The sequence below is a fragment of the Diplotaxodon limnothrissa genome, linkage group LG19, assembly GCF_057381915.1.
Source record: "Diplotaxodon limnothrissa isolate DT_005_m linkage group LG19, D_limnothrissa_male_GT1.1, whole genome shotgun sequence".
NCBI classification, from domain to species: domain Eukaryota; kingdom Metazoa; phylum Chordata; class Actinopteri; order Cichliformes; family Cichlidae; genus Diplotaxodon; species Diplotaxodon limnothrissa.
Genome location: NC_140614.1, coordinates 31723803 through 31744526, shown reverse-complemented (window position 1 = coordinate 31744526; position 20724 = coordinate 31723803). Strand labels below are relative to the sequence as shown.

At 39.7% G+C, this 20724-nt stretch overlaps 3 protein-coding genes across 3 annotated transcripts; 2 read left to right on the top strand and 1 right to left on the bottom strand.

The window, feature by feature from the left end:
- Position 1: 1 nt before the first annotated feature.
- fcf1 (FCF1 rRNA-processing protein) lies at positions 2-4501 on the top strand. The gene is made up of 8 exons (XM_085342730.1): positions 2-62; positions 395-459; positions 571-642; positions 732-880; positions 1011-1083; positions 1181-1268; positions 3835-3929; positions 4070-4501. The coding sequence occupies exons 1-8, from the start codon at positions 60-62 to the stop codon at positions 4116-4118; spliced, it is 594 nt and encodes a 197-aa protein (XP_085198856.1). The 5' UTR covers positions 2-59; the 3' UTR covers positions 4119-4501.
- Positions 4502-5521: 1020 nt separating this feature from the next.
- Positions 5522-8703, top strand: vash1 (vasohibin 1). Its single transcript, XM_085343082.1, has 7 exons — positions 5522-5743; positions 5974-6062; positions 6437-6493; positions 6859-6933; positions 7578-7959; positions 8360-8469; positions 8631-8703. The coding sequence occupies exons 1-7, from the start codon at positions 5522-5524 to the stop codon at positions 8701-8703; spliced, it is 1008 nt and encodes a 335-aa protein (XP_085199208.1).
- Positions 8704-12428: 3725 nt separating this feature from the next.
- Positions 12429-19179, bottom strand: angel1 (angel homolog 1 (Drosophila)). The gene is made up of 10 exons (XM_085342847.1): positions 19112-19179; positions 17722-18597; positions 17386-17615; positions 17231-17300; positions 16699-17138; positions 16476-16611; positions 16241-16351; positions 16097-16130; positions 13048-13208; positions 12429-12944 (listed from the first exon to the last, which is right to left on the bottom strand). The coding sequence occupies exons 1-10, from the start codon at positions 19176-19178 to the stop codon at positions 12784-12786; spliced, it is 2286 nt and encodes a 761-aa protein (XP_085198973.1). The 5' UTR covers position 19179; the 3' UTR covers positions 12429-12783.
- Positions 19180-20724: the final 1545 nt, after the last annotated feature.

Genomic DNA, 20724 nt, shown 5'->3' with positions numbered 1-20724 from the left:
CACGAGGGTAGCAAGTCGTACTTGTAGCCGGTCTGTGGGTTCAGTCACTGAAATTTGAAATGGTACGTAGTTTCTCACTGTATCAGAGTAACATCACCGACTTAACAATTGTTGTTAGATAACTTCTTTTTTTTTAACTTGAAGGTTAGAAAGTTTTGGCAGATTTACCGTTAAGCTAACATGCTAATGCTAATGCAATGTTTCCACATCGGATCTTTAGTCGCGACGTTTTAAAGGTTAAACAGTGAACGGTATCTTTTTTTAACGAGCGTTAACGTTTCAAAAGGTTTTGAGTAGGTTCTGTCACTCTATTTAGAGAAATTGTATATTAACACAGTTGAAGTTTCTGCTGTTAAGTGTTGGTTGTGATCAATTTTGGGCTTCATCAATGCAGGGGAAGCAGAAAACGAAGAGATATGCAGCGATGAAAAGAATGATCAGTCTCAAGGACCAAAGAATGTAAGTTTCGCCAGTGCTTTCTGCGTCTCTGCTTTATTTAGAGCCATGTGATTCATTGCTTCACCCACTTCCCACGTAAAAAGCTGCCACAACTCATCGTTTGTTTTGTAGAAAAGAGACAGACCGAGCCAAAGCAAAAGAGAAAAAGAAGAAAGACCCTTCGCAGCTGAAGGAGAGAGAAGTGTAAGTTAGCCACGAAACAGAAATACGCATTGGATCGTTAAAAAGTGTTTGATCATGAATTTGGTTTCATTTCTTTGATTTTTGTGCAGGACTAAGTACCCATCGTGCCTCTTTTTTCAATACAACACTCAGCTTGGCCCACCATACCACATTCTGGTTGACACAAACTTTATAAACTTCTCCATCAAGGCCAAACTGGACATTGTTCAGTCTATGATGGACTGCCTTTATGCCAAATGTAAGTATTAGTGTTCAGTGGGAATTTTTTATGAAAATAATAAAGTTGCTGTATGTCACTTGTTTTATATCAGCATCCAATAAAACAGAAAGTTTATATGAATTTTTTAAATAAATTCCATCCCATCCAGGTATACCATATATTACAGACTGTGTAATGGCGGAGATTGAAAAGCTTGGAATGAAATACAGAGTCGCACTCAGGTAAAGGCTGCTTGATGTAAATAAGTGTTTCAAACTTGAATGCATTTAAAGTTATGTTTGTTATTGAAACAGTCTTCACCTCGTTTATTTTTTGTAGGATAGCAAAAGATCCAAGATTTGAGCGTCTGCCTTGCACACACAAGGGAACTTATGCCGATGACTGTTTAGTCCAACGAGTAACACAGGTAATATATGCAATTAAATGTCAGTGTTAATTTTTTTTGCACCAGCTGTTTGCTTGTCAGCACACACAAGAGCTGAACAGTAAGATAACACAATTAGGTAGCCTTAAAAATTGACCACAGAAAATAAAGGAACTACGTAACCAACTCCAAAACTCTCTAGAGTGGAGTCTTTGCAGCTATTCCCTAAACAAAGAAATTAGGTAAAGGATGTAGAGAAAATGTCTGCTGCAGTCTGCTGTTTACCTCAGCTGGTGTCCTTGTGCATTTACTGTGGAGAACGCTATAAAATATCGTGAAAGGAATCTGATATGAGTATATGAGCTCACTTCTGTCTGATGACAGTGACACTGATGGTTTTAAGTGCTGCCGTTTTTGCCGCTGTTAGTGGTGTTAGTAAGACTTTCTTTGAAGTGGAACAAACATTGTTGGACTTAGAAACTTACTGAATTAACTTTCATAAAATGTGACAATGTAATAAAACTGTTCAACAGATGGAAAATTGATTTTTAGGACACTTTAGCCTAACAGTAGCTGGAATAATGTTAGCTTATAATCAGCTGCTGTTGTTTAGCCAGCTCATTGTCAGCTTTCCGGAAATGGCAATGTCAGATATCTAATGTCTATCTGTCTGATCTGCTGATAGTAAGAAACAGATGATAAAACATAGGTATGATGCTGCATCTCTTAAGTCTGACTTTGCAGACACCGATTGCAGATTTGATGAGGCGAGTGGTTACCCTGTACTCAGGCTGAAATTAAACAGAGTAGTTCCAATAGTGAGAACCCAGCTGAAGCGATTAGTGTTTTGCTGTGTGCTACATGTGAGAAAGGACACTTTCAGACAAAGTTAAAACCAGATTTTTCTCAAGATCGTCCAGGTCTCATGTGCAAAAATCACCTCAGAGTCTCAGTTTCCAGAACAGCTGATTGTAGTTAGATCAGTTAATTCTGTGTTATCACTCTGAGTTCAGGTTGTGATATGTTCCGAGTATATTATATTAGTGATTAGGGCTGCCACAAACGATTATTTTGATAGTCGACTAGTCACCGATTATTTTTGCGATTAGTCGACTAATCAGATCATCATCCATTGAACGTAAAAGTACAGCTTATTGCACCAGCAGCATCTGCTCTTATATAACTATCATTAGCTTACAGCTTTAAGTGTTTAAGGTCTGTGCTAACTAAAAATAAAGACAAGATGATAGTTTATTAAATTTTAATGAAATCTGCAGATTGTTTCGGTGAAGTTTAATCAACTCCTTGCTATCTAAAATATAACGGGACACTGGAGTAAATTTTCCAGCATCTCACACTTCTGATAATCAGCTGTCTGCTTGACGTTTATTCAGCTGTGTAAGAACTATAACTTTAATCTCAGCCAAACCGATTTACTCAGGAACAAATAAAATACTAAAAAAAGCCAAACAATAACATTTTAAGTTATCTAAGTGACTTATATATATTTAACCTGAGTAGCGAAAGACGGCAGTGGGTTTGAAAACGATCTGCCGGGAGTCCGGTGTTCTCACGGCTCTAGTGAGCCTAGCCCCCGGCTCGCTATCGAGCTAGTGGGTAACAGATGTCTCCGAAAACGTCAGAGCGCTTTTGAAAATATGTGGTGTCTTGATAAACTGAGCAGATATTTGAGGTTTACACAGCTACATTCTCGCCTGAAAATATGTTAAACGTTTATTTTGTGACCCAGAAAGAATAATAAGAGTAATATTAAAACTAACTAGCTGCTGCCATTGTTGGAAACTGGGCTGGGCCGCGCTATGAATTCTGGGACAGAGCTTCTTCTTCTTCGGGGTTTAACGGCAGCTGGCATCCTTGTACATGCAGTGCTGCCATCTTCTGTTTCAGTCCGTTATTACACTCTTAAATCCTACTAATTCCTGCGTCTTTTGGGATCTTACAAAGCTTCAAACGACGCGTCGACTATTAAATTAGTCGTCGACGATTTTGATAGTCGACGTAATCGTGACTAGTCGACTAATCGTGGCAGCCCTATTAGTGATATGTGGTATTTAAACAAACAACAACAAAAAACAGGATGATCAAATGAATTAGAAAACAGGAAGGGGAAAAAAGTCCATGAATTGCATTTTATTTTGTGTGTTCCACTCTTCTATTATTTACTCTTGATTTGAATTTTCCTTTATGGATACCTTGATATCAAAGCACATATATTCAGAATCTTTGTCATTATACAAAAGTAAAAGTGCAACTAAATTATATGCAAAGAAGGCAATCTTATTAAACATTTTCTGAGGTACAAAACATAAAAACTAAAAATTTTGGTAAATAAACAGGATAAAATATATATGCATGTGTGTATTTGTAGAAGGAATCAAATAAGCAGTTCAGGTTTATTAAAGAAAACCAGTCAGTAAGAAGAGGAGTGTGATAGAGTTAAAAGTTTACACTAATCCTGCTTTCTGGAACAGTTCTCTGATAAAAGGCAAATTGCCAAATAGTAACTGTGATGTGTATAAATGTCCATCTTCTAACGCTGGCTATGTTGCTAAGGGGAGATGTAAATTATGTAAAAATATTTCTGCAGCACAAGTGTTACATCCTGGCCACTGTTGACCGAGATCTGAAGAGGAGGGTCAGGAAGATCCCTGGAGTTCCCATCATGTACATCTCAAACCACAGGTAGCAGGGTTCTGCATTTTAATTAAAATATATGGCAGCTTTGATTGTAGCTATTTTATTTTCCAAGTGTTTTTCAAATATAAAATTAAAATAATGTTATTGCTAACTTTGAAATCAATTTGTTCTGATTCTAAAAACAGGTATAACATTGAGCGGATGCCTGATGACTACGGTGCTCCAAGATTTTAATGTATCTACAGCTGACCAAGAAGTGTAAATAGACTGAAGTTTCTTGTTGATTATTCCTTTCATTTGTATTAAAAAATATTGAGGATTGAGGCTTATTTTGTTTTCTCTGGATACTCCTGCTTCCTCGTACAGTCCAGAGACACGTACATGTTAGGTTAATATAACAAACACATTAACTGGGGAATGTGGTTTGACAGTATGGGTGAGTTTGAGTGTGAATGATTGTGATCATCACCCCCTGTGATAAGCTGGTGACCTGTCTGGCGTGTATCCTTCCTCTCACCCAGTGTCAGCTGGATTAGATAAGCCTTGAATGGATGGAAGTTTCATTTAGTGAGGATGGGGTGTATTTGATCACATTTCAAACTGCAAAATAATTTAATTGAGTGATTTGTTCTTGAAACATTTTGTTACAATTTTTTTTTCATTGAATAAACGTGTTATTGAAATATCTTCTGTCTTTCATTTTTCCATGTTAAATGTGTAAAGTGATGTTTACTCAGAGCTAATTTAACATTTAACAGTAATGTGACATTTTATAATCAAGAAGTACATTTCCTTATTTTCTACTTGTAGTATACTGTTAAATTGGAAAATTGAAATATAAGCTAAAGCAGACCTCAGGTTGACAGCTTACGAGGAGCACCTAAATGCATCATCGTACCCCTGCTGAGATCATCCGCTAAGTAGGGAGCATGCGCAGGAGAAGAGATTTGGGGAGTGTCTGAGTAGCTCGTTGGATGTGAATAACCGCAGACGCTGAAGCCAAGAAGAGCATCTGTGTGAACAATGAACCGGCGGACTTGGACGGAAATCGTTTGGTGAAACGGACAAAGCGGACGTGTGAGCAGCGCCGGGGAGATGGAAATGCAGGAGAGCGGCGATTTGCTGGATGTCTGTGGCGTGAATGACCTCTAACGAAAGGGGGAATTAGGAATTTATACTTTGCTGTCTGCAAAGTCAATCCTCGCATCGAGAGTGTTAATGTTGGCTGGCCTGTGTTTGGTTGTTGATGAACATTAACAGTAAGGCCAAGCATTTTATACCTTAAGTAGCCTTATTGTCTCGATTTATTTATTTCAATTTCTGGTCATTGAATGCCTTTAGTCTACTATTGTTTATTTCAAAGTGTCTAATACTTATTGCAGTACGATTTTAATACACGTTATTAAACCACTGCCTCATATTTACGTGCTGTGACACAGGCGAATATTAATTATAGCAGATCAGCCTTTCTTTTATGAAATACTGATGCCATAATCCACTCGGTGTCATGAGTTGGCCATCTGTCGTGGACACCTACTTAAACCTGCAAGCAGATTAATCAAGGTGTAAGGATTTAAAGGCATCAGTCAGGACGTTTCTGTGCCAGAACTCTGCTGGGCTTCCTGGTAAAGGAGGGGATGCTCTTGGCCACAGTTGGCTCATTGGAGGAGAGAGACGAGGAGCAGGAGGATGAAGGCGACGAAGAGTTGAGGGATGGAGGGGTGCCTTTCTATGTGAACAGAAGTGGCTTCCCGGTGGATGAGGAGACTTGGGAGAGGATGTGGCGCCATGTGGCTCGAATCCATCCCAGCGGTGAAGCATTGGCGAAGGAGATAAGAGGTGCCACTGACCTGCCCAAGGTAAAGCCCGAAGGAAGGAGGAAGGAAATGCAGCTGCTCGCACAGCACTGAATATATAATGCGTGTTTTGTGCAAACTTCCCTGCACAGGAAATTTCTATTTTGCTACTTTTGCTATTAGTTATACAAAACAGAAGAGCACAGAGGTCAAACAATGCTACATTCACCAGCTGCAATGAATATTGGGATTGTGTTATGGTAATGCAGCTGTTCGGATGCTCTGTCCCACAGATTCCAATACCAAGTGTGCCTACATACCAGCCTACCACCACTATCCCACAGCGCCTGGAAGCCATACAGAAGTACATCAGGGAATTGCAGTATCCTTTGAGCAAGCCGGTTAGAACTAAATCAGTGATAACAGGGTGCATTTAAAATGATTTTGAGACTATATAGATTGTTTATAGATTTTACACACCGATCATAGGAAATGTGGATGTTAAAGTGCAGAATCCCACTGACCCACTGTTTTTTTCACAGTTTAAAATATGGGCCAGACAGCTGAAATATAATGTAGGCCACCACAGATGCTATATTAGGTGAAAGCTTGATTTCCAGCCAGAGAAGGATTTCATCCATTATTAACCAACAGCCTATGACTCCCACAGAGCACTTTAAGGAGCTGCCTTTTCCTTTCTCTTAAAACATTTGTCATGTTGCCTTCTCGCAGTATGACCTTAACTGTGCTTTACAGGTACAATCACACAGGAACGCAGTTTTTTGAAATAAAGAAAAGCCGCCCTCTTACTGCGTAAGGAGTTCTTCAGTCACAGATATTTACAGCAGCAATCACAGGATGTCTGGGATGAGGGTCTTTGATTTCTTAATATTTACCCAGTGTTGCTGTGAGTGCATGCATATGGATCTCTCTGGTTTACTTCAGGGCTTTGTGTGTAGGAGTGTGTGTCAATCAGCACAGGGCTGGAAAACACTTTCCCTGACCTCACTTTATTAGATTTAGTAGCGCCAATATTATTTCCCTGGCTCAATGACAATGCTTTTGTTTTCATGAAATCAATAACAATGTGTTCCTGTAACTGGTAGTGCAGTAGGCTGCTGTCCCCTAACTCAGAATGACATTAAATGGTACTCTTGTTTTTCGTTTGTTTTGCGCAGGTTAATGGACATTGCTAAGGAGATGACGCGGGAGGCTCTGCCAATCAAATGTCTGGAGGCAGTGATCTTGGGAATGTATCTTTATGACCACAGAGGACGTGGTGCAGGTCTTAATTTATTGTTTTGTTGGCAGCACTTTACAATACAGCCTGAGACTAAGGGCGTAATTACCCTGTAATTAAATTAAATTTCAATTAATTTTATTTAAAATTACAATGTAATTATATTTCTACACAAATACTTAAGGGTAGGTAAACAAGAAATAATTATACTGTATGTAAATTTAAGTACTGCATAATTTCCTGGTAGTTTAGTGAAAAAACAAACAGTAATTTTAAAACATTAATGGATACATCAATACATATGCATAAAATTCAATGAAATTCCATTTAATTGCTATGGGATTGCACCTTTAGTCACGGCCGTATTATAAAGTGTTACTGTTTTGTTTTCTGCTTCACTCCAGTGGAGCCTGACAGAATGGGTTGACAAATGGATTCATAAATTTGTTTTTTGGCAGATCTACCGTATGTTTTCTCATCAAATTTTGGCTTCAGATATTATCTAGTATAGCGGAACAAAACAGATGGATTTTCTACATAATAAGAAGCAGCAGGCTTCACCATTATATGCCCGGTTTTAGATCAATTTGTACAGACGTTTTTTAGACTTAGGATTTGAAGGTCAGTTGTACGTTTCCTTGACTCAGCTTGATGCAGTTACCTCACCAACAACATGCCTGCCGTGGAGCGCTTCCCCCTCAGCTTTAAATCTCAGTTCTCAGGGAACCACTTCCACCACATTGTGCTGGGAGTCCACAGCGGGGGGCGCTTTGGAGCGCTGGGCATGAGCCGAAGAGAGGAACTCATGTTTAAGCCCCTGGAATTTCGAACACTACTGGACTTGGTCCAGGAGTTTGAAGGAGCATACAGGGGCTACTGGCACACCTTACGAAAAGTCAAGATTGGCCAGTACGTTTCCCACGATCCTCACAGCGTGGAGCAGATAGAGTGGAAACATTCTATACTTGATGTGGACAAGCTCACCAAGGAGGAGCTACGGAAGGAGCTGGAGAGACATACTCGAGACATGAGGCTAAAGGTAGAGTGGCGCAGGTGGACTGCCCTTTCTGCTTATCAAATTCCCTTTGACGTGCTCTCTCTTCATGCGTGGTGACACTGATTTGAACTGCTGTTTGAAGAGCAATCTCTCTCAAATGCTGTTCTCTCATCACCTCTGATGCTCATATAATGAAGGCAGCCTGGATGCTGAGCTCGGTGTATAATAAAACTAATGACTTGACGCTGCTCTGCAGTGCTTTACTCAAGGGTGGCTCTGTCCATCAGTAGCTGATCTTGTGCACTCAGTGCATTACACAATCACATTAAAGACAGAGACATACTTCAGCCACTGACACTCAGAGTAATGGTGAAAGCACTGGTAGCTCACTCATGATGTTTTCAAGTGAATGAAGCTCTTATGTTCTTTTGTGGTTTTGCAGATAGGAAAGCCTGCACCTCCATCTCCCACCAAAGATAGGAGGAACAGCATGGGTTCACCCCTCAGAGGACCAGGCAGCCCCATACGGAGGATCAGCCGTGTTGAGAGGCGGTATGATTAATCACATGCTCTGCATAGCTCTCAGTATTTGCGCTGGAGATGTCTTATGATCGAAGGCAAAAAGAAGGAGCTTCTAAATTAGTCACAGTTTGCTTCTTATATGAATAAACCTCGTTGTTGTTTCTAACATTTATTTATTTATTTATTTGCAGCCCCTCTGGAGACAAGAAGGTTTTGGAACAAAAATCCTCCACAGATATGAACGGATACCAGATTCGAGTCTGAGGAAGATTTTATTTTATTTTTTTAGATAATTAGCAGATTTCAAAGCGCCACACAGGGTGTTAGATTTTGCCATAGAATACGAGCGTAACAGAACACGTTCATTAGAAAATTAGATTATTTCCACACGTGCACATATTAACTGCCACCCACTCACAAGTCCTCATGCACAAATTCAATGACCGGGAAGCAGCTGCAAGCTGGAAACAAAAAACACAGGGAGAGGCAAAGAATGGGACATGTGTCTGAGAGCGTTTCTGCTTGGTGCTGGAGGACACACGTGCTCATACAGGTTAATGCTATGGCACAGCTAAAGCTGTGAAGTGACATCATCTTTCAAATGTGTTTTGGTTAAAAGAAAAAGCGCTAAAATGCAGCATAAAAACAGTCAGTATGCTGCATAATGGTACAACAACATAAAAAATGCAATATCAATTTTTAAAAATCTGATTACAGCAGTGAAATATGGATGCTCTATAGGTGCAACCACAGCTCAGTGTAAAAAGAAAAACGCCTGCTCTGATGTTTTCACTTCTATTAAATTTCAATTTAATGATCCAATCAGGAACAAAGGGCAGAGCGTGTGAGTTGAGTGTTTTGCTGCAAAACAGTTATACCCACTGTGTAGCCTTACCTATTCAGGCTTAAAAACAGTTAAGGAATGCTATTCATTTGGATAGGCTAAAGAAAATCTTACAATGCACTTTTTCCCTGCCAGTTTTACAATGTTTATATGTTACTTGACAAAAATGTTTTTACTTGAATTTGTTATGTGGACCCTTAATTTGGAGTCTCCATTAACTCCGCCGCCTCTGGACTTCCTGTAATATTAGCTGTCAGTGACAGTACAAGAATCTCCATGTGGGTATGACTGTGTTTACGGTGACCAATCACAGTAGGGCCGAGAGATTTCTAATCCTCGAATCAGGTCGTGAGAGAAGCAGAAGCAGAATTTATTTTTTTTAAGCAGAGTTGACTTGTGTATAAATTTCCCTCATGCTTGGGGCTGATCTGAGCTTTGTACACACAGGTACCCCTCTATGCCTTCCTACCCTTTTGTTTTGTTTCTTGCTCACAGATTCCAATGCTGCTCATTGAATTTGTGCCCACAGATTTAGATTTAGATCATGGAAGTGGTGGTTAATGTGTTACATGTCATATGACGTGAATCTGATATTTTCCAGGGGCCAGTGATTTAACCTAAGGTTTATTTTTTTGTACACACTGGCCCGTTCACAGGATTCAGTGTTGAATAGATTACCAGCAACTCCTCGCAAACAAACGCCTCATTCAGCTTCCCTGTGTTGTTACAGTATTTTTCTGTAGCAGTTACTGTGCATAGAAATTGGTGCTGGCAGTGCTCCCAACATAAAACAGAGCTGGGGCACAAGTGCAGTAATATGTAAACATTATAAATGACTGAAAAAGTTTTGGTAAAACAAAGCGAAGAAGCTAAAGCTGGACAAAAAGTACCGGCTCAGCTGCTGGACATATCACAGGTCCCTGTGCTGTCTACAGAAGCTCTCGAGGCTCGTCTGCAATCTGTCTAGTTGTACTGTAAGTGTGCAAATAAATGTCATGTAGTATATATCCACTTAGACTCTGCTGGGCAACCATTACTTGTGTAGTGACTAGTTTGCAAACCACTTCCCTCGTGCCTTGTGTGATAATTCAAAGAGGAGGATAAACACTTTTTTAAAAACATCTAACCCATTATTCTTATTGCCCGACTAAACACAAAGCAGCTCTGCCCGTCTGAATCACTATAACATAAACACACGTGTCATCAGTTATTCTAACTGATAAATATAACATCTTTCACATGAGTTAAAGCCGATGAGTAATGCAGCTGCATTTATTGTAAAGTAACAACGAGGCGAGTTTGTGTGAACTGTACTTTTATTTGTAGCAACTTTATCAAATGCTTCACTTGCCTTAAGTGGTAACCTAAGTAACTGACTTCCATTTAAACAAAAGTGTATAGCAGTTTGTTTACAGCACTTTTACCTGCATTTTGTATTTTTTTTATTGGAAATACCGTCATTTTATACCCTCGTTGTTGACGATCACCCGTAAATACTTATTGTTTATCACCCTGTTTCAAATGTTGCTGCAGCCAACGTTTTTATCTCTACGGTAGGTGTTGTCCATTCTCATGTCTTATAACACGGTTGTTTTGTATCAAAAACTGTTGATTTGCAGAATCACAATAAAGAGTCACGTTGATTATGGCAACACATCTTTATGGGTTTTTTTTATTACCTCCAACAAGAAAGTTAAGGCAGTGGTTTAGTGTGTTTGTATATCTATTTTTTAGTGATAACTGCAAGTTGTGGACAGTTTTATGACACTAGATGGGTCTCTTGGACCCTGGTTAAGTCTTTGTTGAATTTGTCCAATTTTTTAAAGGAATTTCCGATGGTGCTTATCTGCTGTAGATACAGTTTTAGGCCTGACACGTCTTTGGTCTTCTACTTGTCCAGGTTCCTCAGACTGTTTAAGAACACACTGTATGCTATACTGAGATATCCCAAGTTTTTGTTGTTTTCCTTGATTTAACCGAAGAACTGGAAACAAATTTGCTTTTGTGACAGGCTTCTAGTAACAAAGTTTCTGAATATAGAATTTAAAATTGGTTCTTTGCTCAGCTTTCTATAATGTGTAAACACAAGACAGGTTCGTTGCTTGAATTACGTGCCTTTTTTATGCTTTGAATAAGTCATAGGTCAGTGTTATGTGGTTTAGGAAACGGGTCAGGTACAAGGACTGGACTGAAAATTTGTGAAAAGCAGCAAATGACCAAAGAAAAAACTTTGAATGCCTGGAGATTACGCAACACCTTGCTTAAAAAAAGGTTAAAATGTCTGCTAATCCTTAACAAGATCATAAACTCTATACTTAACAAGGAGACACACTGTAATTTGGTGTCTTTGTGCCAGGCAGGGAATTTTTTGGTTTTCTATCTATCAGCAGTTCATAATGAGCACTGCAGATCCTTCCAGAACAGAGGCACATAACAAGAGCGCACTGAGCTCTCTAAACACCATCTCTGTCAGGACTACTATACAAAGCAAACACTTCTATAACAGGGGAAACACAAGCCTCAGCAAACTAAAGCACTGTCATACTGCGATGGCAGAGTTCAACATACTGGACTTTTAGATTTCAGAATACCTTCAAATTGGAAAAAATGCTGAAAAAGTAAGACCATGCCCAAACTGAATAATCTATTTATAGTTTTACTCCTAGTAGAAATAATAATCATGGTGTGCTCACACAGGACAAGCAGCTAGCAGGGCAAGGGAATGTCCTAACTTAGGGAGAAAAAGTATGTTATCTTAAAATGACTCGTCTCAAACAGTGGGTTAATCGAGGGGCTGCACTAGTATATGATGAACTGAACTTTAACTGCAATTCACACAAAGTAAACAAAATCATACCAGCAGAGGTAAGGGGTTCATGGTTTTCCTTCATCATAACCCTATATATCTAAACAGCATACTGACAGGGGTGATGACACACTCTACAGCCTACATTTTACCCTTTCACACTAAGATTCATCATGCATTAACAAATCAACACCACACAAATATTAATTCATGTCATCCAGACATCACCAGACAGTAAACACAGGGAGATGCACACATTTAGGGAATATATTTATTCAGCATTATTAACAATCTAAAAAATATTCATAGTTTCAAGACTAAATTTAAAAGAAGAAAAAAATCCCACCCCAAACAAAACAACATTCACCAACAGCAACATGAACAGGTCCATGTAGTTTCCACACCAGCAACAAAGCAATCAATGGCTGCATTTTTAAAAGAAACTGTTAAAGCATCATTAAAGAATTGTGACATTTCAGTATTTATCTAATGAAAAGCACAAAAAAAGTAGACTGAAAAATGGTGTCCATTATTTACATTGCTATTTGGGAAAAGAAATTAAGGTCTATTCAGTTGCAAAACTATGATTTTGTTGCCAGTAGTGAAGCAGAAAAAATGTATTTATAACAAAAACCTGTATAAATGAACAGTTGGAAAGAAAATATGTTCCAACATTCAATCACAGTTCTTCCCGTCAAGCATTACTGAGGTCCAGCTGAAATTTAGCGAGAAGACTGAGATGGTCTGAGGGGAATATGTGATTGGGAAGGCCATTCATTGACCACAAGACATCCTCAGACAGAAGAGAAAGAGACCCGATGAGTTTCAGGCCATCGTTCAGAAAGCTAGCACAAGCTAAGGAAAAGAAACAATAAACAACACAATATATTTAATGTCACAAATAATTAATTTAGAGCTTGAACATCTTAAATATTCTTCGTGTCAGACATCCTCATACCTTGTCGACCAGTAAGAACATGTTTTGGAGAATAGAAGATGTAGTTGACTGTGTGTCCGACCTCCGAATGCAGGGTTGTCACTTCTGGATTTCCAGAACCTGGGAGAATGTGCTTATAAACCGACTCTAGGTTTAACCGATGGTGGACTGTGTGTCTGAACCTGCAAAACCATAGAATTAATGATTAATAGATCTTATTTATACTTCCAGTGGACATATTTTGCTGTTACTTATCATCTTTCATCTGTCTATCCTGTTACAGTGGTGGATGCTCATTAGTTTTGGCCAAAGATGCAATTAGGTCAACATATGTACTGTTCTGTGCAAAAGTCTTGAGCCACCCCCTCCTTTCTGGATATCTTGCTTCAAATGACACTTTCGTGTTTTTAAAGTGTTCTTGAGCAGTAGTTCTCCAAGCTTTCTGAAGGTCTTTCAAAGTTATACTTGCACTCCCAACATGAAACCATCTGGTTAGATACCAAACAAGTACTTGGTAAAGATATACATTTGTCAGACCTACCGCTTATCACCCAGCCTCTTAAAAAACATAAATGCTTCCAAAGTATAACAATAGCGTCAACTCTGGTGGGATGCATATCAGATCACACACTCTGTAGTTAGACCATCCACTAATCTAAGTCACTAATCTTCAATAACCCAGACTTTGTATTCAATTATAGCTTGTTCAATTCAACTATTTGGAAAGAAAAAAAAAGAATTACTCATCTCACTCTTGGCATCACCTTTGCAAAATTGGATTTAGCGACACCGATACTTGCATACAGTGCTCTCAGAACACCCTGAGATGCAATCAGGCTCTGCACCTACATGAAGCCCTTTTGGACCCAGATTACTGCACAGCTGTCTTACTTGCTGGGCTGCCACATCCCACCATCTTTCACCTGATCACTGACAGATTCTGGTTAAAGACACTTCTCACATTGAGGTTCCTTGCACATTATAAATTCTACACTCGCTCCTATATCCCCCGTGTTTCAATTATTGTATCGTCCGTGTTTTTAAGTCATCTATGTCCTTGTCCTGGATCTGTCTCTTCTAAGTTGCTGTCTCGTTTTGTTCAGAATAAAGTAATAACAAAAAAAAAAAAAAAAAAAAGTTCTTACTTGGATATTGGCTGCTTTTTACTCATTTTAGTCCAGTCCTTGAAACAGACCATTTTCAGATAAATATCTTTTGGTCTTTATTAAGCCACTTCACACTGACCCATGGATCCCTGAAGCATAAAAACTCAAGGGATGTTTCTTTAGGCACCTTGTTGCTAGCAGTCTGTCACATAAAACATAATTAGGTGTACTTTCTTTAGCTGAATCTACAAAAAGTGCCAGTGATAACAAGTCTGACAGGCATAGTACTGTATTTTTGCAAAATTTCAAAAAGCTATTAGCCTAAAACTTGGCAGAGTGTGCAGAGTGTCGTTAAAAAGAAAATAGGATAACGGCACAAGTGCAGAAAAAAAGATGCAATAACAAGTCAAAAAGAAACTATCAACAGAAAATGGACAGTATTTGAAAATTATTTTGGTAAGAAATAGGAAAAAAAATTCTAGATGGCCCTTCAGCCAATCCTTATTGCTAAAGCCTCATCAGAAACAATTACTGGAAGGGTAGCTACCATACCAAAAGGATGAAGAATGACAAATTACACAAGAACTGGACTGAAAGTCAGTGGTAGCAGGTCTTGTGGGATGAGAATCCATCCATCCATTCTCTTCCACTTATCTTTGTCTATCCCAGCTGTCGTAGGGTATACCCAGTCTGTCACAGGGATAACAGATAGAGACAGACAACCATTCGCACTCACTATGGGCAATTAACTATAGAGTTACCAATTAACCTAACTTAGCTAACTACATGTCTTTGAACTGTGGGAGGAAGCTGGAGTACACACAGAAAGACCCCGGCCTGATGGTGAAATTGAACTCAGGACCTTCTTGCTGTGAGGCAACAGTCCTAACCACCATGACGCTGTGGGATGAGAATCCAAATTTGAAATTTCTCACCCCAACCATTATTAATATGCACAGAGGAGGGAGAAGAGAGGTACAAACGGCCTCTAAAGCAGTCTGTAAAATACAGGAAGGCTCTGTCGTGGGATTTCAGCCAGTGGTGTTGGGGGATCTTGTCAAAACAATGGAATTATGCATGTATAAAAATACTGTGAAGTTTTCACCCACTGTGCCTCACTTATCTGAAGGCAACTGATTGACAAAAGCTAGAATTTTCCGCAAGACAGCCCCAAACATAGTACCAATGCAGTATAAGCATACCTGGATATGAAGAAAAACACTGAAGCACTGTGGGATCATCTTGACAGAGAATGAGATAAAAGGCAACATCCAAAGAAGAGCTTTGAATGTCCTTCAAAACACCTGAAGATCCATTTATAAAGACCACTTAAATAAATTACAATAAAGTTGCCTAATAGAGTGCTGAAGAATACCAACTATTGACTTTAAAAGCTCATTAGAATTGAACAAACTTTGTATCTTTGTATGCATTTCAATAAATCTCTGCATTTCCCAAGTTCCTGGTGAAATATAAAGAAATGTAAAGAGGCTTACACAGTACTGAAATGTGATCCGTGTGACCCAAAAGCTTAGGCTCAGTGTGGACATCCTTAATATTGTCATCCCAGGTAAACGACTAGATACCAGGTAAACAGCAGCACCATACATCTGCTACGTAATGTTTTGTTTACAAAGGGCAGCAAACAGAACAAAGGGCTTAAAGGTAAGGTGGCCTCAAAGTGACAGGAGCTAAAACTACTTTTTTCAGACAGCGGATGATGCAGAGCTCTCCACCGAGGTTCACTTCAACATAAATAAGGGCTTTTTAAACCATGTAAAGCTACCATAGGAGAGTCTAAAACTAAAAACATGGAGCTAAAAATCAGCGTAAGCTTGATAATATTGTACATCATACATTAGCTCCATGTGTGATATGTAACTTTCTAAATGGTAGAAAGAATTCAGTTACAGTAACTTTAATACTATGTTGTTTATTGTCTGTTGCTTCTGTGGTAAACTGACCTTTTATCATCAAGATGATTTGCCCTTGAAGCATCTGTGCACAATAAGAAAAAAATGAACAGAGAATCAACATATCATGGTAAGGAAATCAGGAGCTTTAAATGAAAATGCGAGTGCAGTTTCTGTATTGTATTTTTGTACTACCTGGTGTGATGTCAGTCACCCCTGGAATCTCTTCCAGGCCCTGAGGACGGACACAAGCAGCTGGACAGTAGCGCAGCTGCAGCATGAAGTCGTGGCTGTACTGACATTTCCCTACGCAAGAAGAAGAAATCATCAAGCATCAATAGAAATTATGGAGAAAAGATACCACTGAAGAATGAGACATGCGCTATGGATCAATATTACTATAGTAACAGTGCACTTGACTTAACCTTACCTGATTTCTCTCTCTCAAATATCTCATTGGCAGTAGTGTACTGGCAGCTGCCAGTGATTCCCAGAGAGCTGGGCCAAAGTGGCGCCAACAGTCTGTGGCAATTGGCCTTATATGACAGATCTTCTTGACCTGATACCTGTCAGTGAATACAGAAACTCTTACTGAGGCATGAATAAATAAAAATTGAGACAAGGTGTTACTTAATTAGTTTATATTTTCTTACCATCCATGCTGGCAGGTTTTGGTAGTGGAGTTGGCTGGTAGTGATCAGCTGGTACAGAGGCATGTGTGGGACAGAGTTAAAGTCTCCACACATTATTACGTTACAGTGTTCACCTTTAGCCTTACAGGACTTGATCACGCTGTCAATTTCAGCCAGCAATATTGCTAACTGAGCCAACTTCACGTCCCCCCTCCTGGGGTTGAAAAGCAGGTGGGTGTTGGCTACACAGAGTGGCGAGCCCACCTCCTTCACTTGTGAACCCCGGTTGACCAGTGGCCGAAGAAGCAAAACAATGCCCACATTGTGCCGGTCTAACAGCTCCGTCTCAGGCTTGAAGAACTCTAGGTGAGTGGCAGCCACTTGAGAGAAGCTGCTACGAAAGCAAGTAGCACATCCATCTGTCTTGGTTCCCGTACGCCTCTTGTACACACAAGTGTAGCCTGGATCAACAACATGAACAGAATATGTGTAACATCTTTGTCAAAACATCCCCCAACATGACTCTTCCACTGTTTTGTCTCAGCTGACCTACCCATCTGAGACAGGGCAGGATGCAGCTGTTCATGGTAGTGGTTCTCCTGAACCTCTTGAAGACACAAAATCTACACAGAGTATTAGCGGACACCTAACATTAGATATAAAATTTTGCAAGTTAAATTTCAGAAACATGAATTTGACATGACTCACGTCTGGTAGCCATTGTTCTATTTCCTTTAAAAGCAGGTTACATCGGTAATGCCAATCCAGCACCTCCAGGGGGCAGTGTGTGTACAGTTGCTGGTTGGCTTCTAGTAAGTCCTGAGCAAGGATGTTGTAGGACATTACAGTGAAGTCCATAGTGGCATTTGTGAAGGGTATGAGGGCAGGCTCTGCTGAAGCAGCACTCTCATCCATCTCTACCCAGACTCTCCACATCACTGGAAGAAGGACAGATATACATGGAGCGGGTTACTGAACTGTAAATTAGTTTTTAAAAAAAGTAAAAATATTAAATTAAAAACAAAATATAGCCTTCATCCTCACCTTCCAAGGGAAGTGCTGGCTCTACAGGAGGGTAATAGCTCATAGAAGGAAAAGTTATAAGTGGGCACTGCACCTCTTCTGTGAGACCAGGTCCTGCAGGGAAGTGCCAGCTGGTTTGTGCATGGTGCTGCTCACTGAGCTTAAAGTGGGCCTGAGGATGAGAGAGAAGGGAGGGAAACACCGTCTCGGAAATGCTGACTCCATCATGTGGCTCATCTGCAGCTGGGACTATGTATTCATCCCAGCACTCTTCAAAAGTAGTCTCTAACTTTTCCATGTATGGTATTTGAATTTGGTCTTCTGCTGAGCTGGTCATTTCCGGTGTGCTCTTCTTAGCTGGAGATCCAGACTCTCCCATGGCTTGTTTCTGTACTTGAGATGCAGTATCTTTTATGCTGTCCTCTGTCTGCAGACACTTTAACTGTTCCTCGAGTGCTTGCTCTGGCATCGTCTCCTTTGCTGGTGAGATTCCCCCATTCTCTGCATCCATATGCAGCACCTTAAGGTGGGTAATTATTTCTCTATCCTCCTGTTTTGAATCTTGAAGGTTCTCCTGATTTGCTCCATGTCTCTTCCCCGCTTCTTCCTCTTTTACTTCAGATGGTACTTCTGAAGTAATGTTTGAGTTTCCGTCACTCATTGTATCTTTATCCGGGACAGCCGTTGGAGGTTCTTTGTCCATGTTGCTCCTTGTAGTTTTTTCCACTTCCGGGCTTGGATCTTTTACCCTTTCTTTCGTTTCTCCCTTCGAACCACCGGTTGGGCGGAGCCGCTGCTCCAGCTGCTCTGTCTGCAAATCGGTGAACCTCCGGGTTTTGGCATCCCACGCAGCTTTGTCATTAACCACGGCAGGAGGGAGGCCCTTTTTTGAGGCCCCTGTAAGCCAAGAATACAGTAAGAAAGCAGGTATGCTAAAAGTTACTAAACCTTATACTTTAAGAGGTCAACGACAACCCATGAAAACACAGACGTGCTTACGGAACATAAACAACACCATAAAAGTCATGTGATAGCGTCTTTGCGTCACAAGGGGGCGTCAAGACCTCAAGAACAGGTGCAAGTTAACTCATGTAGCACTTCATAAAGTTAGCTGCACTGCAACAGCTAAATATGTTCTTCGTTACCGTTTTCACAAAGAGGAAACTTTTGGCAAATTGGGGACACCACAACGTGTGTCACACTGAGCTTATAACGGGAAACATTACCAAAAACCTCATGCCGGTGAAGCAGACAGCAAAAAAAGTGCTAACTAAACTTTAGCACTATTAGCTCCAGGCAGCGTGTCTGGGGAAATACATACGTAATACGTAGTTTTTTTTTTTTCAGTCCGTATTTGCTCAGCCGACAATCACAAGTTCAGACACGTTTGCAAATCCACTGTTAGATTTACCTGAGGGTCGAACGGTCAGGTACCGTGATAAATAGTAGAGCACATAAAACATCAGACTGCCAATCATGTTGCGGTACAAAAATCAACGCATGCGCACTCCGAATTTGGTGATAGCTGTGGGAGGGTAGGGGCCTGAAGGCAAAAGTCACGTTTTTTGTTTTGTTTTTCCAGTGTGTTACTTTCAGTTGTTACTTTGCTTTGATTTGATAATCTGGTCCGGACAAAAACGGGAAAATATTTATATATTTTTAAAATGCTTTACAAACATTTCATTGCAATGAGTGGAGCAAACAGACATTTTCTAAAGGCATTGATTCAAACACACACCTGACATGTCTACTTGATCTGAAACCTGCCTTTATCTCATTAAGTCTCGATATAAAGTCAAACTTGACTAATAAATGTAAACACTATTTTAATTTTAAAAGTATTTTTGCCTTCTCGGCCTGATTTCCAGTTGGCCAAGTCCTGTGTTGAAGCCCCTAAATCTGGGACATAGTAAATGAATTAATTCATTTTCTCTTTCTCTGGTGAATACTTGAGCGGGCATATTGTGAATTTTATCTTTTAATTACATTAAATTCAGAAGCTGTACATATTTTTAACTTCTTTATCCCAATTATGTAAGCCATCAATGTGTTTGTTACCACAAAATCTAAATTTTATGATGAGGAAAGACCAGTGATGGGAATAACGGCGTTACAAGAAACGGCGTTACTTTTTTCAGTAATGAGTAATCTAATTACTATTCCTATTGTTACAACGCCGTTACAGTTACTATTTTTCAACAAACAGACGGTTGAAGCTGTGTTCAGGTTACCGCATCTTATATCAGTTGCACGGAAGTAGCTGATTTCTCAAATAATTGACTGTTGAGTTCTAACAAAAAAAGAAACAAAACCAAAGATAAATTTTCAGAAATCTGCATGAACACCGCTCCACAGAAATACTAACAAACCTCTTCATCTTGGCTGTCTATGATTATAAGATCTCCTCCCTGCAGCTGACAGAAATCTCTGGATTCCTTCCATGTTTTGAATTCATTTGACTTCAAGGGGAAGTAGTAACATACAGAGTTCATTAAAATCCATCCTGCAGGACAGTGTTTGCAGCCATCGCCTGTTTCCAAAAAATAATACCACCTTTATAAAAAATTATGAAATAAATCATTATGCTTTTACAATTTTATCATATACAGAAACAATGAAACCGGTCTTACTAAGCATTGATAAGCGTGTTCTCATGGCTTCAATTTCCTTTGTAACTTTTTCCATCTGACTTTTATAGTCATTGCTTCGTTTTGTCTGGTGTTCAAGCTCCCAGTTGGTTTGTGTCTGACGGCTCATCTCACTGTCCAGCTGCTTCCTGGCATCCTTCATGGTTTCCACTGCAGTCTTGTAAGTATCCTGGAGGTTGATGAGCTCTTTGCTGATGCGTTTGGTATCATTGAGCGTGAGGTGAGTGTCTGTGAGTTTGTTATCTGCAAGTGTTGAAGACTGTTACTTTTCTTATTCTTAAGTAACAATATTATAAATCAGGTGGTTTGACAACATTGTACATCATCAGTTTTATTTAGAAATGTTATTGTAGATTTCCAAAATTTGTACAAATCA